The 20,930-nt window shown below is 35.2% G+C and overlaps 2 protein-coding genes across 5 annotated transcripts in view; one reads left to right on the top strand and one right to left on the bottom strand.

Annotated features, from left to right (window-relative positions):
* Positions 1 to 20,930, bottom strand: part of LOC137248840 (zinc finger protein Xfin-like) — a 208,030-nt gene that overhangs the window by 42,567 nt on the left and 144,533 nt on the right. The window lies entirely within an intron of this gene.
* Positions 3,545 to 19,298, top strand: LOC137251516 (protein transport protein Sec24C-like). Of its 4 annotated transcripts, none has more exons than XR_010953269.1 (5): positions 3,545 to 12,604; positions 12,658 to 12,884; positions 12,945 to 13,072; positions 13,129 to 13,176; positions 13,236 to 19,298. XR_010953269.1 is itself a non-coding variant. In XM_067786249.1 (5 exons), exons 2-5 carry the CDS (start codon positions 12,739 to 12,741, stop codon positions 13,547 to 13,549), a joined length of 636 nt encoding a protein of 211 aa, XP_067642350.1. In that variant the 5' UTR covers positions 3,550 to 12,604; positions 12,658 to 12,738; the 3' UTR covers positions 13,550 to 19,298. The 4 variants fall into 4 exon arrangements, 1 of the variants encoding a protein (XP_067642350.1); XM_067786249.1 differs by having other exon boundaries at positions 3,550 to 12,604; XR_010953268.1 differs by having other exon boundaries at positions 12,658 to 12,859; positions 12,945 to 13,176.

The following is a 20,930-nucleotide window of genomic DNA, read 5'->3' as shown; positions in this document are numbered from 1 at the left end:
GCTTACATTTGAGTCCAGGGGACCTATTCAGTAACTGTGAGTTTTAAAATGTACACTTTTTCTTCATATAATTTGTATGAAAGAAAAATGTACATTTCAAAACTCATAGTTACTGAATAGGGCCTCAGTTAAGGCTTGGTTTCCTCAGAAAGCGGTGACGCTTTATTACGACCGCTAAAGAACGGCCGGTATACTCACCGTTTTCATCGGCCCCGCTTTGTTGGAAACTATGAACACTTACGGCAGACGATCCACAAAATTTTATTTTGCATTCTTCCTTTTTTTTAGTTTTTCGTCTTATTTTTTTTTGGTAGTAGTGCAGTTTAGGGGCCCCACCCTAAAATTGGGCCAAGATTTTCGAGTGAGGTATCAAAAGACGCGTATTAATCTCGAGAACAATAATCCGAAGGCGGAAAAGAAAAATTTTATCTCTGTTTGCAGTTGAAGTTGGCGATTTTCATGTGGTTTTTGTTGTGTTTGTACCCACAAAAAAATTGTGCATCACCGTGGCGGTAGCCACGGTTATACCACACACCCGGTCTTGGCATGGCGTAGCCCAGGGTTATTTTTTATAAGCGCAGCCGAAGGCCGCCAACGCAGAAAGGTAGTCCGCGCAAAAATACGGTAGTAGTGCAGTTTAGGGGCCCCACCCTAAAGTTGGGCCAAGATTTTCGAGTGAGGTATTAAAAGACGCGTATTAATCTCTAGAACAATAATCCGAAGGCGGAAAAGAAAAATTTTATGTGTCCGGAGATATTTGCAGTTGAAGTTGGCGATTTTCATGTGATTGTTGTTGTGTTTGTACCCACAAAAAAATTGTGCACCAAATCCTATCAGAAAAATCGATGGCGCGATATCGGTTAATAAATCGACCCAGTCTAATATATATGCTACTAGTGAGTGCGTTAGTAGGCTGTTTCTAAGTTTTTCTGCGACATCTGCTACTTAGTCGCAACACAATCCGTAGGAAAAAATATAAATTCATTTTCCTTTGTTGTTTTTATTTTGTTTCAGTCACAGTCACGAGTAAAAACCGCTGTGACTGAGAGGTCACAACCACAGATAACGTTGTTCCTCAAAAATCACGGGAACGGCCAACATTAGTTTCTATCGTCATGTCGGCCGTAATCTTTTATGGCCTGCCGCTATATTACGTTACGGTGAACTTCATTGTGTACTATATATTTTGGCAGCTTAAATTGAGGTTATTTTGCGAATAGAGTGGAAGCAGTTCGAAGGCCGTGAAAAAAGGCACTCGAATGAAGTATAAGGAAGGAATGATGTTCGGAGTTTTTTAAAAATTTGCCCAAAATACTGAATCACAAAAGGGAGTGTAGATAAGTACGAAAATGAAAATATGTACTTAGGTTTTGATCCTTTTTTAGCACGAGATTTTCAATTTAGTTTTTCCTCTTATTTTTTAACTGCACATACAAAAATAAAACATGGTCAAAAAAAATCAAATTCAAAAATATTGTTTATTTTATAAATATTTGACAAAATGTTCACCGCTTTGACAATAGCGGTGGCAAAAAACGGTGACGAACGGGTTTCTACTGTCATGACGGCCGTAATATTTTATGCCCTGCCGCTATATTACATTACGGTGAACTTCACCGTCTTCTTATTTTACACATAATTACTTTGACACTGCAAAATTTTTGACAACATACTCTACCGCTATGTAACGGCCGCTATATAGCGGTACCGCTTTAGTGGAAACCAATCCTTTGGAGAACCACAAGTTTGGATTAAATTTTTTCAACTTAAGTAATAGAATTTTTTGCTTAATACAAAATTCGCTCGTTTGCTGAGTACGCTATGATTCTCGAGTTGAGCCACTGTTTCGAAAAACAAATCAACAGAGCCACACTGTTGATCTGAAATTGATCCAGATAGTTTTCAGGGTCACAGCGTTGTTGTTACATTTGCATGCTAAATTTTTATCGGCTATTGGTTTCATTGCAACGCAACTATTGACAAAGAGTATATATTAATTAGAGACGTCAGAACGTATATTTTGGCAAATTACTTTATAAAAACGCCTTCTATACATTTTCGTGGGGTATTTGGGTTTATTTAAATAATTGCATTAAATTCATTAATTAATTCTCTTTCCAAAAATTGTAATTATGCAAAGTCACTTCACCGCATAAGTATATAGGATGCAGTTACAGAAAACTAAACAAAACTTCCTTGAGAAAACATTCAGCATGAATTCGTTGCTTTGGCAACAACAAAAGTATCGAGTGACGCCTCTTAACAAATATATTCTCTTTGCTATTAACAAAGAGGATAATAATAATAAGAACCACCAGTCTGCTATGAGTTGCGAGTAACTCGCTGGAAATTAAAAAAATTTACATGGATAAACTGCGATTACCCTAACCAAAAACCAAAGCGCAAAAACATTATGCAAAGTCAAAGAGTATATATTTGTCAAGAGGCGTCACTCGATACTTTGTTGTTGCCAAAGCAACTCTGTCATGTCGAATGTGATTCTCAAGGAAGTTTTGTTTAGTTTTTTTAAATTTAATACTATATAGTTATGCGGTAAAGTGACTTTGCATAATTACGATTTTTGGAAAGAGAATTAATTAATTAATTTAATACAATCAATAAAATAAACACAAATACCCCACGAAAATGTATAGAAGGCGTTTTTATAAATACATCTGATAAAAAAAACCAACGACTACCTTGAGAAAACATCGAGTAATTTGCTTTGGCAACAACAAAAGTATCGAGTGACGCCTCTTGACAAATATATACTCTTTGGCAAAGAAACGAGTGACGTCTCTTATTATTTTCATCCTCTTTGCTTTGGTCAAATGGCTAAAAAATCGAACGATTCTAAAAAGAAAATCGATAATTTAAAAAATAAATAAATGTGACCTCCGAAGAGATTTAAGACAGAGCTTACCTTCCAATTTGCGTCGTGCTCCTTTTAATTTTTCCTACTAATTGGCCGGACGGGACCTATTTTTTTTTATACCGACTCCGAACGGTATCTGAAAGGCAGATTAGTTTTCATTGAGAGCTTTTCATGGCAGAAATGCAAAGGGAGTGCTTGCGAAACTCTGCCGATGGGAAATCCCGCTTAGAAAAAGTGGGTTCTAATTGAAAAACCTTGTTTTTAAAATTTTGATGTTGCTTTGCCCGGGGCATGAACCCAGGATCTTCGGTGTGGTAGGCGTAGCACGCTATCGATAATTGATTATTTACGCCTCATTACTGCTACCCATTAGGTGTTTATTTCTCACAATAAATAGTTATTTGATTTGGTGGTACCACCTAGGAGATTTTCTTCAACTCCACCTCAACTCGATATCCAATGCAGGATATTAACTGCAGAAATGTGTTGAATATTCATTTGAGAACTGTACATTTCTCAAAATATCTCGAAATTAGAATATTAATTGCAAAATATTAATGACGTTGGAGATCAACTGGAAAACTTTTAATTTTACAAAATTTCTCAAAGGAGAAATGATTGGAGAATGAAGTTGGATATCAACTCAAGAACTATATGGTTTAAGAATAATTAAATAATGATGTTGGATATCATTTCCGGAACTTTATATATAAATTTCGCTCGATAATTTTTTCCATGTTTGTTGGGTAAACAAAATCCAGCTGTTGCCGTATCTACAAATTATCTAGATAATAAAAAAACCAATGTTGCCGCACAAAAAGCATACCCCAAAAGCGGCCTTAATCTATGCCTGAAAAAGTACTCAGTAGAGTAACTGGAGTTTAAATTTGACTAGAACTTAAGCAAACTTAGTTTAAGCATAGCTTAACCAATAACTGAAAATAGGACCTAAATTTGAACGATTCTAAAAAGAAAATCGATTCTTCATTTCTTAGAAAAAGATCGATTGAATCGATTAGAAATCATTGTGAATCCACAAATCATATAGAAGATTGCGCATTCACGAATTCAAAATTGCATCGTTCTGCAGAGCGAATGAAACGAGAGAAAAAAAAAGAGTTAGAAAGGAAAATGACATAAAAATTGCCCATAAAAAAGAACTAATTTTTTGTTTACATACGCAATGCGCAATCTTGTGTGGGTGATTTGTTATCTGTGAAGAAAAAGTCATCTGTGTGGAATTCTTTTTTCATTCGTTTGCTGATTCTTGAATAGAATAGACGTGTCTTTCTTCTGCGACCAAGGTGGTAGGTGATTTGCGTTAAAAAAAAATTGTGTTAATTTGGTGTGCAAAAGTGTAAAAGTTGTATTTTTATATTGTGTTAAAGTGCCTTAACATTGCTGGTGTTAGAGGATTTTAATCAAAAGCTAAATTAACGTCAAACTTGGTTTTTCGTGGTAAGTTTGGTAAGGCTTAACACTGTTGCTGGGGTAGAAAGATGGCGGATGCGGGGCTGTCAGCGGTGACACCGGCGGTGCAAAGAGAGGATTCGGACATGGATACGGACAGGGACACGGACTTGGACTTAGAATTTCTGGATTATAGAAATAGGAATACAACGACTAGGTATCGAAAAATATCTAGTAAGAAGGATAAAGCTGAAGTTGAAGAGGCATTAGATGAAAAAATCAGGAAAAAGTTGGACAAGGTTCAAAGAAGCAAAAACAAAAAGGTGAAAACCGACAAACATAACGGAGCAACAATTCCGCTACAAGGCTTGGTTCTACCTGGAGGCGTATGGAACAAGTGGGTTGAAGAACACAAAGAAATAAGCGGAATAACTAAATGCGCAAAAAATGAGGTTAAAAATGGTGTAGTAGATACGAGTGGAAATGGTACAGTGGCGCCAAGCGTAACTGATACAACAACTACAAATAAATTCAATAATAATGACACCGTTAATGTAGAAAAGGATGAAGGACCGAACCAGTGTGGCTCCTCAACAGAGTTGATGGAGACAGCTGAAGTAGGTAGTCAGGAGAAGGTAGGACAAATGCAGCCGAGTAAGACCAGTGCCAATAATGGGAAACTGGAAAAGATGCTGAGTGGGAACAGGAGAGACAGCGAACTATACACTGAGTACCATTGTGGTAACTGCTATGTACTTATAGACACCTCAAAATGTAACTTATTTGACAACGAGAGAATGAAGAATGCCTTGTTCTTATTGGAAAAAATAAAAAGTTTCAAGATTCCAGGACTCAAGGAAATTAAAGGAATTGGGAGAACTTTATATAAGGTAACGTTTGAGTCGCATAAACAGGCAAACGCGTGTATAGGCAATAGTGATCTAAGAAAAATCAATCTAAGACCATTCATCCCGAAGAAATTCACTGAAACAGTGGGGGTCGTGAGAAACATACCTCACAGCTTCTCGGACCAGGATATATTTGAAAATATTAGCTCAATTAGTAGAGTTTCCTGGGTATCTAGGATAACAAAAAGAGACCCTGATGACAAAGAAAATTTATTCCAACATACACGGTTAAAATCTCATTTGTAGGCAACGAGCTCCCTGAAGAAGTCTCAATTTATTGTGTAAAATTTAAGGTAGCGCATTACATACCCAGAATTAGGCAGTGCTACAAATGTGGTAGACTGGGACATACTAGACAGGGTTGTAGAGCTAAGGAGAGATGCGTACTCTGTGGAAAAGAGGAAAGATGTTTAGTGGAATGCAAAGAGCCAAATAAATGCGTGCTATGTGGTAGTGGGGAGCATTGTGCATTGAATCGAACAGTTGTGAGAAGTGGGAAACGGAAAAAAAAGTATTGGAAATAATGACCATCAAAAAATTGGCCAGAGTCGAAGCAATAAGATCATACCAAAGTATTATTAATAATAATAATCGTTTCAGCCTATTGGAGGTGGATGTGGAGAGCTTTCCACCACTCAGAAACACGGGCACCGGATGTATTAACAATGATAGTGTGATCAACAGACGGTTGGCACCTAGGCATTATAATAGAGTTGTAAAAAGCAAGCCAATAGCACAAGGCGACAGAAATTATAAGCCAAAAAATAGCGAAAGGGAGGAAGTAACCTGTTATCGGAATCCTAACTGGTCAAGGGTGTCGGAAATTGAAAAGGTGCTCACCTTGCTCGTACAAAAATTTGAGATAGATAATAACGAACCTTTAGTACAATTGATGAATAACCCTGCAAAAATCGAGAGTACTCCATGCATGCATGTATCCATGATCCAACGATTTTTGCAGGGAACTTGTGTCGGGGCAACGTTAGTGAAAGGCTAACAATGTATACAAATCAAGACCATGACAATGACGACCTCAATAAAATTTCTTCTATATAATATTCAAAGCTTGAAAGCTAACAAAAGCCACCTAGATTTCTTTAATCAAAAATATAAAATAGATATAATATGTCTGCAAGAAATCTTTTCGCACGACATTATAGAATGTAACCACAAATTAATTGGATTTAACTTAATTAAAAAAACCAGGGCGGATGGCTACGGTGGGGTAGACATCGCTTTAAGAAAGAAATAAAGTTTGCAAAAATCAAGTTTCAAACAAGACAAGATATATTGATTGCAAGAACAACAAATTTAGAACCGAACATTACAATATGCTCAGCATATTTTCCGCCAAATTTGAAGAATCAGATTTTCGTGGCTGAAATAAATCAACTTACACACTTTCTACAAAAATTTCAAAACGTCCTTCTCCTAGGCGACTTTAACGCAAGGTTGAGCAAGTGGGGAGATTTGGTGGATACCACCAAAGGCAAGAACTTAGATAGGGTCACAGCAAACACGAATCTCAGATGTATCAATGATGGGTCGACAACACATTTATGTGTAGCACAACGACACTCACTTTCATGTGTCACCATGGATATATAGGAGGAAGCAAGCATAGGTCAATAATGGTAGATGTTCCGAACAAAAAAAGACCGAATTCATGAGAACCTGAATGAAAAAGGACATACTCCCAATGCATGGTGGAACAGGGACATTGAAAGACAATACAGAGTCTTCATTGCAAAAAGAAGAAAGCAAGGCAGACAGGTAATGTACAAAATTTGGAAGAAGCAGCAAGGGAAGAGGAAAGTTGGAAGGAAACAGTGAAATTGCCTAAGAGGGAACAGTACCAACGAAAAGTAGAAGAAACTAACAGCAACCCAAACTCGAAAGAGGCCTGGCGCTTCATTAATAATGTAAAGAATTCGGGCAATGGTGATAAAGGTCAATGGGCAACTGAGGGCAATCAGGGATACTTAGAAATGTTAGAGAAGCAAGTTACACAGGTAATCAAAAATAGCAGGGTGGCTAGTGTAGAATATATGTCTACATCAAGTAATGAAGTTGAGTTCAGTTTCTCAACCTTCCTATTGTTACTGAATAAAAAGAAATCAACTACCGGTGGCGTTGATGGTGTTACGTTTGACATGCTGGAAAACCTTACAATAGAAACAAAGGAGGGACTGTTTAACACTCTGGTGGAGCATTTCAATAAAAATGTGGTTGAAACAGAATGGCGGCAGATTAAAATAGTACCCATTCCCAAGGCGGGAAAAGACCTAGAGGATTTCCAGAAGTATAGGCCAATTTCGCTGTTGTCGGTTATCGTCAAGAGCCTTAACATGTTAGTAAAAGAAGAGTTAACGAAATTTGTTGAATTAAACAAAATCATCCCACCAAGAAGCTTTGCGTACAGAAAAAAACGGTATACGAATATGTGTTTGAATGAGGCTCTACATAGTATCGCGGAGCTAAAAAATGGCAAGGAAAAGGTGATTGTTTGTGTTTTAGATATTTCGAATGCGTATAACTGTGTAGACTTAGGCATTCTTTATGAGACCCCAAGACTGCACAAGGTTCATGACAGCATGGCAAACTGGATCCACAATTTATTTTCGAATAGAACTCTTCATCTAGGAAGAGAAAGTAGACTGATTACAAATGGGCTCCCCCAAGGGAGCTGTCTCTCACCAGTGCTCTTTAATATCTATACTGCCAAACTACATGAAGTCAGTGATCAAAATACACAAATATTCCAATATGCTGATGATATAGCAATGATATGTCATGCCAACTCGGACGAAGAAGCACTTTGGATGCTTAAGATGAAAGTAACGGAGCTGAAACGGATATGCAATGCAATTAACCTAGACTTTAACTCGAATAAAACGCAGTTCATGTATATGAGTACCACAAAAAAAGTTTTGATCTGTGCATAAACGGGAACACTATCCAACAAGTGGACAAAATTAAATGGTTGGGGCGCATGGTTAGCACCAATTCTACGATAAACGAACATGTTCAATCCATTAAAAAAAATATAGTAAAAGCGAAAAATTTAATAGGAAAATTTACTACCATAAAAGCTGGTTTGGCCCCAAAAATTGCGGCCAACCTGTTCAAGACATATGTTAGGTCGAAAGCGGATTATGCTAACACTACTTTTGCAAATGCCCCAAAAGGATACGGGAAGAAAATTATTACTACAATGAACGATACCCTAAGACGCTGCCTAGGGGTTCCTCCTAACACACCCACGTATGCGAGACACGTACTTGCGTGTGAGCTACCACCGCTATCAAGAGCGGTGTGGCTCACAACCAAGGAACTAACAAAACAATGGCTTCTTAACCCAAGGTTAAAAGAGTCGTTGATGAAAGGAAGCACGGTTAAATCTAGCTACAATCACGTATACTCCCAATTTAAGCACATATTTGATAGGATCAACACAAACATAGGGTTTCAGAGGCACGGCAAGTTAGAATTAATAAAATCGGAGCTAAGTGGAGCAAAAAGCAATTATAATCCAGATCAATTAAAAGCAATATTTTATGAGAAGTACGACTACCTCAGAAGTGAAGGCTTCTATAGGTTAGCTACAGATTCCTCTGTTAATGTGAGCAGAACAGGATGTGCGGTGTATAGTATTGAGAGTAGGGTGTCATATTTGCTCAACATAAGTGAGGTAGTATCATCAACTTTCGGAGAGCTTATTGCGATAAATGAAGTGAAGTGAAGAAAAGTGGTAATCTTCACGGACAGTTTAGGCGCTATCAACAATCTCGACAAAGGTGAAACAAGTAACCATGTAGTGGCGGAAATACACAATAAAACAAGTAAATCTGAAATTGAAAAAATAGTAGTGGTATGGGTGCCCAGTCATATAGGTATCAGCTTTAATGAAAAAGCAGATTAGGCAGCGAAAATGGCCACCGAGGTAAGCCAACGCATAACAATAGATTTGATACCAAGGGAAGTTCTAAAACAAGTCAGCTGGGAATTGTGGGCGAAAACGGTGGAGGAATGCAAGACCAACTGTCCCAAGGTTGATGCAGAATTAATTGAGTTGATAGCGAAGAAGGAAAAAATCCGTGGTACAAAAGCAAAAAAAAAAAACATGCTAAGTCCATACGATAGAAAACTAATAAACAGACTCATTATAGGGTACATATATAGTAGAACGTATCTACAGAAATTCAGGTCCAACGTCTCAGGTCACTGTACTGACTGACAGACTGCCGAGACCCCCCACCATTTAATCTTCGAATGCAACAGATATAGTGCCTTCAGAAACAGTATTATTTTTAGTAAATTTAATAACGTAAAAGACCCTTTCTTATCGAATGATTTCAAAAACTATGAAGAATTTGGTAACCTTTCTGCATAATGCAAATCTAGCAAAAATCCTCTAGTATGTAAGTGTAAGATAGTTGATATCAAGCTGCATTCGCAGTTTGAGCCAAAAATTAAAAAAAAAAAAAAAGAAAAAAAATGTAATAAGAATTAAAAGTACAACATATACATATCTATAGAGATATGCATATAAAGTCAAAAAACGTAAAAAATATACCTGATAAATATGTAACGTACATCCACTGCTACTTAGAAATAGCTATTAAAAAAAAATATATATATAGTTTCTTGTTAAATAAAATATAGACATATATAGTCATATATACCTGAACTTAGAGGAAGTCAATTACAGCAAGTAAATCAACACTCAACAAATCTTAGGGCACTTCATAAGTAAATTTGTAAACAACTTATTGAAGTAGTAAGATTTCCAAACCTGTAATAAACATGTGAACCTACCACCGCAACTAAAAATAATCGACACAAATGAAAATACACGGAGCTTAATAATCATCACCCGGGGTGGGCGTGAGCTTAGCACCTGCTAAGCGACCATATATGTATACGATAAGCGAGAACACAACGGCTACTTCGTCAAAATCAACGACAGCTCTTTTAGTTTGATTTCGATGGTCGTACAGTGAGGAAGTGTTGCACGCGCGCTTAAAACAGAGTACAAAAGAGTGCGTGTGGTACGTGTTCACTGTTCAAGCATTGAAATCATTGTAAATTTTACCAAGTAGCGCAACTAACAGCTGATCGGTGAAATTCGCACATTCACACGCACAGTTCTCGACTCAATTTCAAAAAAAAAACTTTAGATTATTTAGCTTAAATTTTAAAGTGAGATAAACCTTACCAATTGATGTATAAGTAGAATACATAAAGCGTATTTGTTGTTATTAAAAGAAGCTTTTTATTTATATTAAAGTTTTTAACATTTTTTTTTTTCAACTTTAACAATTTCATGCGTTTTTAAAGCATTTTCGTTCATTGAAATACAACCATGCAACATTATATTTCATACTCGTTCGTGTTTGCCATTCTCATCATTGTAAATTTTACCAAGTAGCGCAACTAACAGCTGATCGGTGAAATTCACACGCACAGTTCTCGACTCAATTTCAAAAAAAAACTTTAGATTATTTAGCTTAAATTTTAAAGTGAGATAAACCTTACCAATTGATGTATAAGTAGAATACATAAAGCGTATTTGTTGTTATTAAAAGAAGCTTTTTATTTATATTAAAGTTTTTAACATTTTTTTTTCAACTTTAATTTAACAATTTCATGCGTTTTTAAAGCATTTTCGTGCATTGAAATACAACCATGTGCAAATACGTTTTGACATTATATTTCATACTCGTTCGTGTTTGCCATTCTCATCATTGTAAATTTTACCAAGTAGCGCAACTAACAGCTGATCGGTGAAAATTCGCACATTCACACGCACAGTTCTCGACTCAAGTTTCAAAAAAAACTTTAGATTATTTAATTCAAATTTTAAAGTGAGATAATCCCTACAAATTTATGTATACAGAATATATATGGCGTTTTTGTTGTTATTAAAACAATAGTTTTATTTATATTAAAGCTTTTATCATTTTCTTTTTTAACTTTGAAAAATCTCCGAACACCATTCCTTCATTATATGACATTCGACTGCCTAGTCCACTGCCTTCCACTCTATTCGTAACATAACCTCTACTTAAGCTGCCAAACTATATAGTAAACAATGATTATCATTGTTTCTAAATTCGTAAACAAGGACTGCAGTTATTCGGTGTGATTTTTCGAAAAAATGTATTATTTTTGTGAAATTTTACACTTATTCTGTGGTATTGTGGTGGTCAAAAAGGTTTTATGCAAAAATACCTCGGCTTACAATGCGACAATGTATTTCATAATGTCGAAGTACTTATATGTGTATGTATTTGATGTGGAAGCTTGGATTTGAGAACACGGTTGCCACATCAGCCCATTTGGACAAAAAATGGCCCTTTTCAACCCCATATGATCCGCTGGTTCCTTGTTCTTGTTCGGCACGGATTTGGTACTTTTATTTCTTTTTCGCTGAAACAAAAAATCAAAATACTCCTAATAAAATTTTCGGCAAATCTATTACCCACACATAATTTTCAATTTACTTCTGTAAACCCATTATGTACATGTAGCTTAAGTTATTAGAAGTTAAGCAACCCTATTGTAAATATTGTAAAACTATCGATATGAATATTAGTAAAGTTTAAAAACAAAGCATTTTTTCTTTGAAAAAGCTTGGTACGCAGATCACAAGTAATTGCTCAAGAAAAATTTTGCCTTTTTTCTTCCATGAAAATAGTAGTATGGAAGTAATTTTGACGTTTAAAAATCTACGGTGAATAGTGAAACAAGCAAGAAGAAGAGCACAAAAACAAAAGAAATATAAAGAATATCACTTGCTTTATTGGGGAAAGTATTCGCAAACATATATTTTTGAATAATTTTCTGTCTAATAAATGTTTTCTAGAGTGGTCCTCAAATTGGTCAGCTACACCTTCAACATCAATTGCCGGCTGTGTTACATCTCCATACCAGCAAACAGATGAACAGTAAATGCCACCGCAACTGGGTCCAATGCCACGACAGCCTGGTCTAATGCAGTCAAAATCTGGTCAAATACCACCTCAACACCCTATGCGCCAGTCATTTGGTGGCCATGAGCAACAAGGTCCTCCAGGTATGCCGCCCGCATCTACTGGACCAGGTGGGGCAATGACACCACATCCAGTTATGCCAATGTATATACCATAACAGCAACCGGGTTATGTAATGCCACGATAACAGCAGCAACAACCTCCCCAGGATGGCTATCTGCCAATGCCACAAAATCCGGGCTATCCACCACAACCTCAACATCCAGGTTATCCTCTACAACAACCAGGTGCACCACGTGGTTACATGGGTCAAATGATGCCACCAACACAACCTGGACAGACGCCAATGCTCAGTCAACCACCCAAGCCGGGTCAACCCCCAATACCCGGACACGTCCGGACGTCCTGGTTATAATGTATGCTAATACAACTAATAATTTACAAATTTGCTGATGATTATTTTCTTTAGCAACCACCTGCACCTGTTACTGGTAAATATCAACAGCCGCAACAGTATGATCAAGCCCAACGCCGTTTAGATCCCTATCAGATGCCAAATCCGATAAGCGTTATCATTGAAAATCAAAATAGCGCTCGTGGTGCTTTTATTACTAATGAACAGGGTTTATTACCACCATTGGTGACCACAAAATATGTGGTAGAAGATCAAGGTAACTCCTCGCCACGTTACGTTAGGTATCGATAATCGAAATTAATGTTTTGTTTGGCAATTACATTGATCTTTCTTCTTTGCAGGTCGTCTTTGTATTGCATACCTGCAACAGCTGATTTATTAAAAACAACAGCTTTGTCCATTACACTTACCGTCTCACCAATGCCACGCACGGTTGAGGGTGAATATGAGCCACCCATTGTAAATTTTGGTGAATAGGGTGCAATTAGATGTAATCTTTGCAAAGCTCATATATACAATTTGTAGATGCTGGTCATCGTTTCCAAAGTCTTATGTGTAAAATAACAACAGTTGGTAAAAAAAAATTCTTTAAATTTTGCTTGTGTTCATTGATCCATATTTTTTCTCAACAGTGTCAACTGAATATTTCCAACATTTGGGCCACACCGGACAGCGTGTCGATAAATATGAATGCCCTGAACTTGTAATGGGTACATATGACTTTTTGTGTAAAAAATGTTTGGGTACCGATAGCTTTCAAGGTAAACCTCAACTCATATCCAACATCAATGCCTCGCAATCAATGGTGGACGCTATACGCACTACATTGGGTCCACGCAGTATGGACAAGCATATTGTTGATTCCAGTGGTAAGGCCACAATTTCAAATGATGGTGCAAGCAGTATGAAACTATTGCATATTGTGCATCCAGCCGTAAAACTCTAGTCGACATCGCCAAATCTCAAGATGCTGAGGTGTAATGGAATCATGCAAATATATTTAAAACCTACATAGCATAATAGGGCCCTTAGGATATAAATAGTAATAGAACTAACTTTAATGACATTCGCCGCAGCGCAACCGCAACCAAGTTAACGTGCTTTAAAAAGCTCTACGATAGGTAGAGACAAAAAATAAAAGAGGATAAAATAAAATTTCAATTGGTGTGGTTCACTCGCGTCGGGTGTTACAAAGTGGCAAAATATTAATAAAGAACGAAGAATTAAAGAAATATTTGTGAAAATATAAAATACAATACCTAAAATTTTAATAAAGAATAAAACACCTAAATATTAATAAAGAGGCTAATCTACAACGCTTCTGTAGCGAACAAATTGTGTTTTTTTAATAAGTGCCTGCAAGCAGAGCATGCAGTTTACGATGGCGCGTGGCCATTTTAAAGCTATGGTGAGTGCAGCTTCATCAAGCTCCAATAAGGAGTCGTTTCATGGCGACCGTGACCGTGTGCCGGCTTGCAAAATTGGCGGACACGAGATGTACGTAGCGGCAGCTACGATAACATATAAAAAAAAGTTTAAGACAAAATTTTTTTTGATGAAATGAATTTCTAAGTGCGTGCTAGTGGCCAACAAAGTATAACAAAAACTTATAAAAAACCCTACAAAAAAATTAAAAAAAAAAAAAAACTTTCAAAAAAAACAAAAAAAAACATTCAAAAAACTACAAAAAATTTTTTAAAACTCAAAAAATTACAAAAAAAATTAAAAACTTAATAACTACAAAAAAAGAAAACTCAAAAAACTACAAAAAAAAATTTTTTTTCATTACAACATAAAATTTTAAAGAACCATAAACGATTTCTAAAAACATACAAACATGTTTTTATGTTAACAAAAACTAGTTACAAGTTTACAAAAAATTTTTTTTTTCATTACAACATAAAATTCTAAAGAACTATAAACTATCAAACAACGATTTTCAAAAAAAAAAAAGAAGAGAAAAAAATTAGTAAAATCAATTTAAAATAAGAAAGAATTTTATATTTAAATTTCGGTCAAAAAAAGTAGCAAATTCAATAAACTACTTTTTCATCAAACATTTCTTTAATTTGAAAAACAAAAAACTTGCGAATTTTAACAAATATAGAAATATATTTGAAAAAAGCTATATAGCTGTTTTTGACCAAAAGGTTTCGAAGTACCGTTTGGAAAAGGTGCGTTTTTGAGGTGACTGTACAAAAATTGCAAATGTACGGTATTAATAAAGTGCTGGTGGCGTGAGTTAGTAAAAATAAAGGCATTTAAATAACGGTTGAGAAAGACATTTGTGAATATATAAATTGTATGTACATAGACAGTACAGTCTTTGCCAAGCGACAAAACAGTGCATCAATAATTTTGTTCATAGCGGTACGCAAAACTCTACCGAAAAAAAAAACCAATAGAAACAAAGAGACTATAATAGCGGTAAACGATAAAACACGCCACCACAGCACAGTAACACACATACATATATGCCAAAAAGAAGTAGCGAAAAAATAACGCTAAAATCATCTTTAACTAGCAGCAGCGAAATCACAGCACGAGCATGGAAAGACGAAGAATAACCAGACCCAGCAGCAGCAACAAAGAAACAACATACATAAGTATATACTAACACCTACGTATATATTCTTTCATATACATTAATTATATTCTTTTAAATTTTGATACATATATTTAACTTGCATATAAAATCAATTAACACTAATGTTTTTCAATTTTCTTATATGGCCATTAGCACACAAATATTATTCCCAATTATTTCTCTTTAAATTTAAATTTCAAAAATTTTTTTTTTAAACAATTTTTTTTTTCTTTTTCCCATTAAATTTTTCACATAAACCTAAATACATATGTATTGGAATACTTAAATACATACATATAGGTATACATATGAAATATCATTTTAATAATAACCATTTAAAACATATTTATATGTACTATTCTTTCTTATTTGGAATACTGGTTTAAACATACAGTTTTCCGGAAAAATTAAAGCGTTTACTTGAATTTCTTTTGACACAAAAGAATAAAATAATAAATTTGCACTTATAAACCCCCTTTTGCTATTTAAATGCGTTTCCCGACGGAAAATATAAAATTTTTTTTATTAAAGGCTAGCAATAATTTGGAAATACAGTACCTACCAAAAAATTCGAAAACCCTTGTACAATTATTTTGCAAAAAAAACATTATTTTCTTATAAATACAAAATAAATTCGTGCCAACATTCGTTTGCTTTTATTTAAAGCTACAGTGCCAAACAACATTTTCATAATAACTTTTATACAATTTCAACTTTGAATTTTTTTTAACATTGTCGATTTTTAGAAATTTGTCTCTGAAACTACAGTGCCTTCTACAAATTTACAAAATTTTTTCGATTTTTTTTTCCCATCTGTGTCTACAAAATATTTTTTCATAAAATAAACCTACAGTGCCTATAACAACATATTCTGAATCCTCTAATGTGAATACCTCGTTACCAAGTGCCTATAACAACAATTTTACATTTACTCTACTTACAAACTTTTCAAAGTCTATATTTTGAATGTCACCATAAAGCCATTGCCGCCTTTTCCCTTGAGCCAAGCTAAATTTTTTTGATAAACCTACACATTTTTTTCAACTTTGCTATAAATTTTCAACACAAGTTATCGAATGTTACTGTAGATGTCAGATTCTGAAAAAGATTTCCAAGACGCGAGCTCAGAGGAAGTATCATTTACGTATAGCCCTCCACCAAGAATATCCTTAGGTGAAGATTTTCAGGGGTTTAATAACGAATCGAGCACAACAGACGATTCAGATAATAGTACAATCATTAGCGTAAATAGCAGCAACACAATTTCTAACGAAAGCAGCAACGATACAATATCCACTAATCGCGTGAACACAACTGCTGATAGAGATATAAATATGGCTACAACGGAACAGAAAAGAGCAGCTATTAGTCTATGGGCTTCTATGATGCGCGAAAATTATAGCGGAGACCCGTTATCGCTTCCGTCTTTCATTGACAAGATAAACCTAATAGAAGATCTTTCAGATGATTCATTAACGCCAACACTAATAGCTTTCCTCAAATCAAAGTTGGAAGGCAAAGCGCGCGAGTCATTACCAACAGAAGTTAGTACAGTTAGTGGAATAAAAGAAGCGTTAAGTAGCTAAATAAAACCCGACAACTCCAAAGTTGTCGCTGGCAAAATCGCAGCATTAAAAATCACCAATAACAACTATGCCGAATTTGCAAAACAGGTAGAAGAATTGTCTGATTCGTTAGAACGCTCTCTTATAATAGAAGGCATGACCCAAGCAAAAGCCCACGAAATGGCCGTGGAACAAACAATTAAGGTTTGTAGACTCAACAGCAGATCAGACATGGTCAAATCCATTTTAGCTTCGTCCACCTTCACCGATTCGAAAGACGTGGTCGCGAAGATGGTAATAGAAAAGGATAACGAAGTAAAAGAGAGACAAGTATTGGCATTTCGCTCTAGACCAATACGGTCAAACAATTTTAGAGGTAACTTCCGTGGTAACAATCTTAGATACAATAACAATAATTACAGGTACAGTAATACAAATAGGCAAAGTAATAGTTCAAATTATAGAGGAAATAACAATTATAGTAGAGGAGGTAACAATTACAACAGAAGAGGCAACAATTCGTCCAATAGGCCGAATAACTACAATAGATCAAATACGACAAACAGAAATAACAATTCGAGTTCAAATAATAGAGGCACTGCTAATGTACGGAATTTAAACGCCGAAGCCCCTCAGACGTGAACGCTGAGGGAGGAGGAGTAAAAAGCTCTGCTACACAATCCATTTACTGTCTAAATTTAAACTACTCTGATTTCATTGAGGTTAATTGTTCTGATTCCGACAAAACATGTACATTTTTAGTAGATTCGCAAGCAGATATATCCGTCATTAAAATTTCCAGTTTATCAAGAAAAGCAGAAATAAATAACAATAACATTATCAATATCACTGGTGTAACTTCTGACAAGATTACAACTTTAGGCACAATAGATACGAACATAATAGTACCGGACATTTCAATTCCACACACTCTTCATGTTGTGAACGACTGTTTCAATATACCATCTGATGGCTTAAAGCATAGAAAACTCGAGTTAATAAATATTGCGCCTACTAACAAAATAATTCATCTCGATGAATTACTTTTGAAGCTAGAAAAAGAAGCTAGTATAAATAAATAAAAAAAAATAAAAATAAATGTAAGGCGTGATAACCTCCGAAGAGATCTAAGGCCGAGCTTCTCTTCCAATTTGCGTCGTGCTCCTCTTGATTTTCCCTACAAATTGGCCGGACTGGACCTACATGTTTTATGCCGACTCCGAACGGCATCTGCAAGGCAGATGAGTTTTCACTGAGAGCTTTTCATGGCAGAATCGGAGCGCTTGCCAGACACTGCCGAGGGGCGACCCCGCTTAGAAAAATTTTCTTCTAATTGAAAAATCTTATTTCTAAAATTTTGATGTTGCTTTGCCCGGGAGTTGAACCCAGGGCATACGGTGTGATAGGCGGAGCACGCTACCATCACACCACGGTGGCCGCAAGAAGCTAGTATACGCGGTATTAAACAAGTAGAATGGCAAAAAAATGATAATTTTTTCAAATATTTTTCGATATCAAATCTAAAAATTACCGGGAACAAAATTCTAAAACATTTAGAAATTATATTGACTGACCCCGTAGAAATAGTGACCGACAACGACAAAAAACTTAAACTGATGACAATCTACCATAACGATCCGATAACAGGTGGACATTTTGGAAGTAAAAAACTATACGCGAAATTACGTACTAAATATTATTGGAAGAATATGACACGTGAAATTGCAAAATTCGTAAAAAATTGTGAAAAATGCTTGGTAAACAAAGTAAAACCAAAAAATAAAGAAAGAATGGTACTTACGCCAACTCCCTGCAAGCCTTTCGATATCGTCGTTATGGACACTATAGGGCCATTACCTGAGTCAATTAATGGTAATAAGTTCGCAGTTACCATTATATGTGACTTAACAAAATATTTAGTAACAATACCAATACCCGATAAAAGCGCTAAAGCTGTCGCTTCTCCCATTTTCGAATGTTTTATTTTGATATACGGCACTATGAAATCAATAAAAACCGACCTTGGCACAGAATTCAAAAACGAAATATTTTCAGAATTAACAAAACTTTTAAAAATTACACATAATTTTTCTACACCATATCACCACGAAACAGTTGGCACGGTTGAAAGAAACCACCGAGTTTTTAATGAGTATTTACGGGCTTATTTAAAAGACAATTTCGATGATTGGGACGTTTATTTACGTTATTTCACTTTTTTGCAAAATACAACGACAAACACTGTATTCGATAATAAGCTAACACCGTAGGAATTAATATTCGGAAAAAAGGCAAATTTGCCACTCGAAATGCAAAAAGATGAAATTGACCCAATCTACAATATTGAAAATTACGCGAAAGAAGTAAAATATCGTTTTCAAAAAACAAACTCACTCGCGGAAAAATCGTTAAAAAGCACAAAGTTCAAAACGAAACCGGATACAACCGGGACTCGCAGCCAATATCGGTTAAAGTTCATGACAAGGTTTTATTACAATGTGGCGAGACCGATTCTGGCGTGGCCAAAATGGTCTCCATGTAAAATTGAAAATTGCCGTCTGCCTCTTCTATGGCTCGTGCAATGCTCGCTGCAATCTTTGCACGCACGTTGTTTCCACTTGAAATAAAATAGTTCATACACTGATTTCGGTGTAAACATTTATACAGATATTATTTATTTAAAAAACGTTCTTTTATCAAATTACAAAAAAAAAGAAAAGGTAAAGAGAAGAACCAAATAGGGTACTCAATATGCCCGTGAGCTATCTCTTATTTTTTCACAACCGGTCGGATTGAATGCGCGTAAATATCTGGCGTCATTCCATTTGACATTATGTGTGGTAACCCTCACTGTGAACGTTGCTTTGACAGGCAACCCCTATTGTGAATTATTGTTGTGTTCCATAAGCATTGCTTGACCTTATGGTCACGCAACACTTACCGTAGGGTTACCTTACATCATTCCCCTTTGGAAAAGAAGAATTGGCCAAATTCTTCTGTCCCAAAAGCGATGTAATTAACTTTAAAAGTTTAAGACTGTTAAACTAAGTTTAAATCTACATCTATGTTTAGATCTAAATTAAGAATTAAATTGTAAAGTCTAGTTCTAAAGTAGAACTTAAATTTAGTTTTTATAATTAGAAAGCTAAAATTTTTTTGTGTTTTAATTCTACTGTATACATTCAGTTCTTAATTTTTAATGATTGCTTAAATTTATTTGGTTTCATTGTCTTTTTTTTTCAGGTTTGGAAGAAAAACATTTTATTTCTAATTTAACGATAGAGATTAACTTTAAATAATCTTGAATTTAAAACTTAATTTAATTAATTTTTCTTATTCTATTTTTATGTACTATTTTTTTCTTTTTCGTTTCGTCATCAATTAAAGTGACGTTTACGCCGTCAATACCTATTACGGTATACGGACCAATATAGATACTACTATGCTTGTCGCGGGGTTCTTTTTCAAGCAATACCTTGTCAAATACCTTGACAGATATTGGTTGTGAACTTTTGTTATATCCGGTTTGATTTTTTAATTTGTGTTCTGTAACTGTTTTATTCGCTAATTCGTGAGTTTTTTGAAAACGAAATTTAACTTCTTTCGAATAGTTTTCTATGTTATAAATCGGGTCTATTTTATCGGTTTGCAGTTCTTTTGGTAAATTAGCTGCTTTGCCAAAGACTAATTCATATGGTGAGAATTTATTATCGAATACTGTGTTTGTTGTTGTGTTATGAAGAAAAGTGAAATATTTCAAGTAAACATCCCAGTCGGAAAAATTGGGATTTAGAAAAGATCTTAAATATTCATTGAAAACTCTGTGATTTCGCTCTACTGTGCCAAGAGTTTCATGATGGTACGCTGTGGAAAATTTATGTTCTATTTTTAATAGTTTTGTTAACTCTGAAAAAATTTCATTTTTGTATTCGGTACCTAAATCAGTTTTAATTGTTTTCATAATGCCATATATTAGTATGAAATTTTCAAAAATAGCTGATGCGACCGTTTTTGCACTTTTGTCAGGTATCGCAATCGTTACTAAGTATTTGCTGAGATCGCATATAATGGTGACAGCGAACTTGTTACCATTATCGGATTGAGGTAGAGGTCCTATAGTGTCAATGACAACAATGTCGAATGGCTTACATGGTGTTTCGGTTAGGACTAAATTT

Source organism: Eurosta solidaginis, chromosome 4, assembly GCF_040869045.1.
Source record: "Eurosta solidaginis isolate ZX-2024a chromosome 4, ASM4086904v1, whole genome shotgun sequence".
NCBI lineage: Eukaryota > Metazoa > Arthropoda > Insecta > Diptera > Tephritidae > Eurosta > Eurosta solidaginis.
This window is presented reverse-complemented; position numbering and strand designations above follow the sequence as displayed.

Excerpts from the sequence above, each read along its gene's own strand:
- LOC137251516 (XM_067786249.1), top strand. The coding sequence starts at position 12,739 with ATGCCAAATCCGATAAGCGTTATCATTGAAAATCAAAATAGCGCTCGT. Across the intron at positions 12,885-12,944 it reads TCCTCGCCACGTTACGTTAG|GTCGTCTTTGTATTGCATAC; the intron begins GTATCGATAATC and ends TCTTCTTTGCAG. Across the intron at positions 13,073-13,128 it reads GCCACCCATTGTAAATTTTG|ATGCTGGTCATCGTTTCCAA; the intron begins GTGAATAGGGTG and ends TACAATTTGTAG.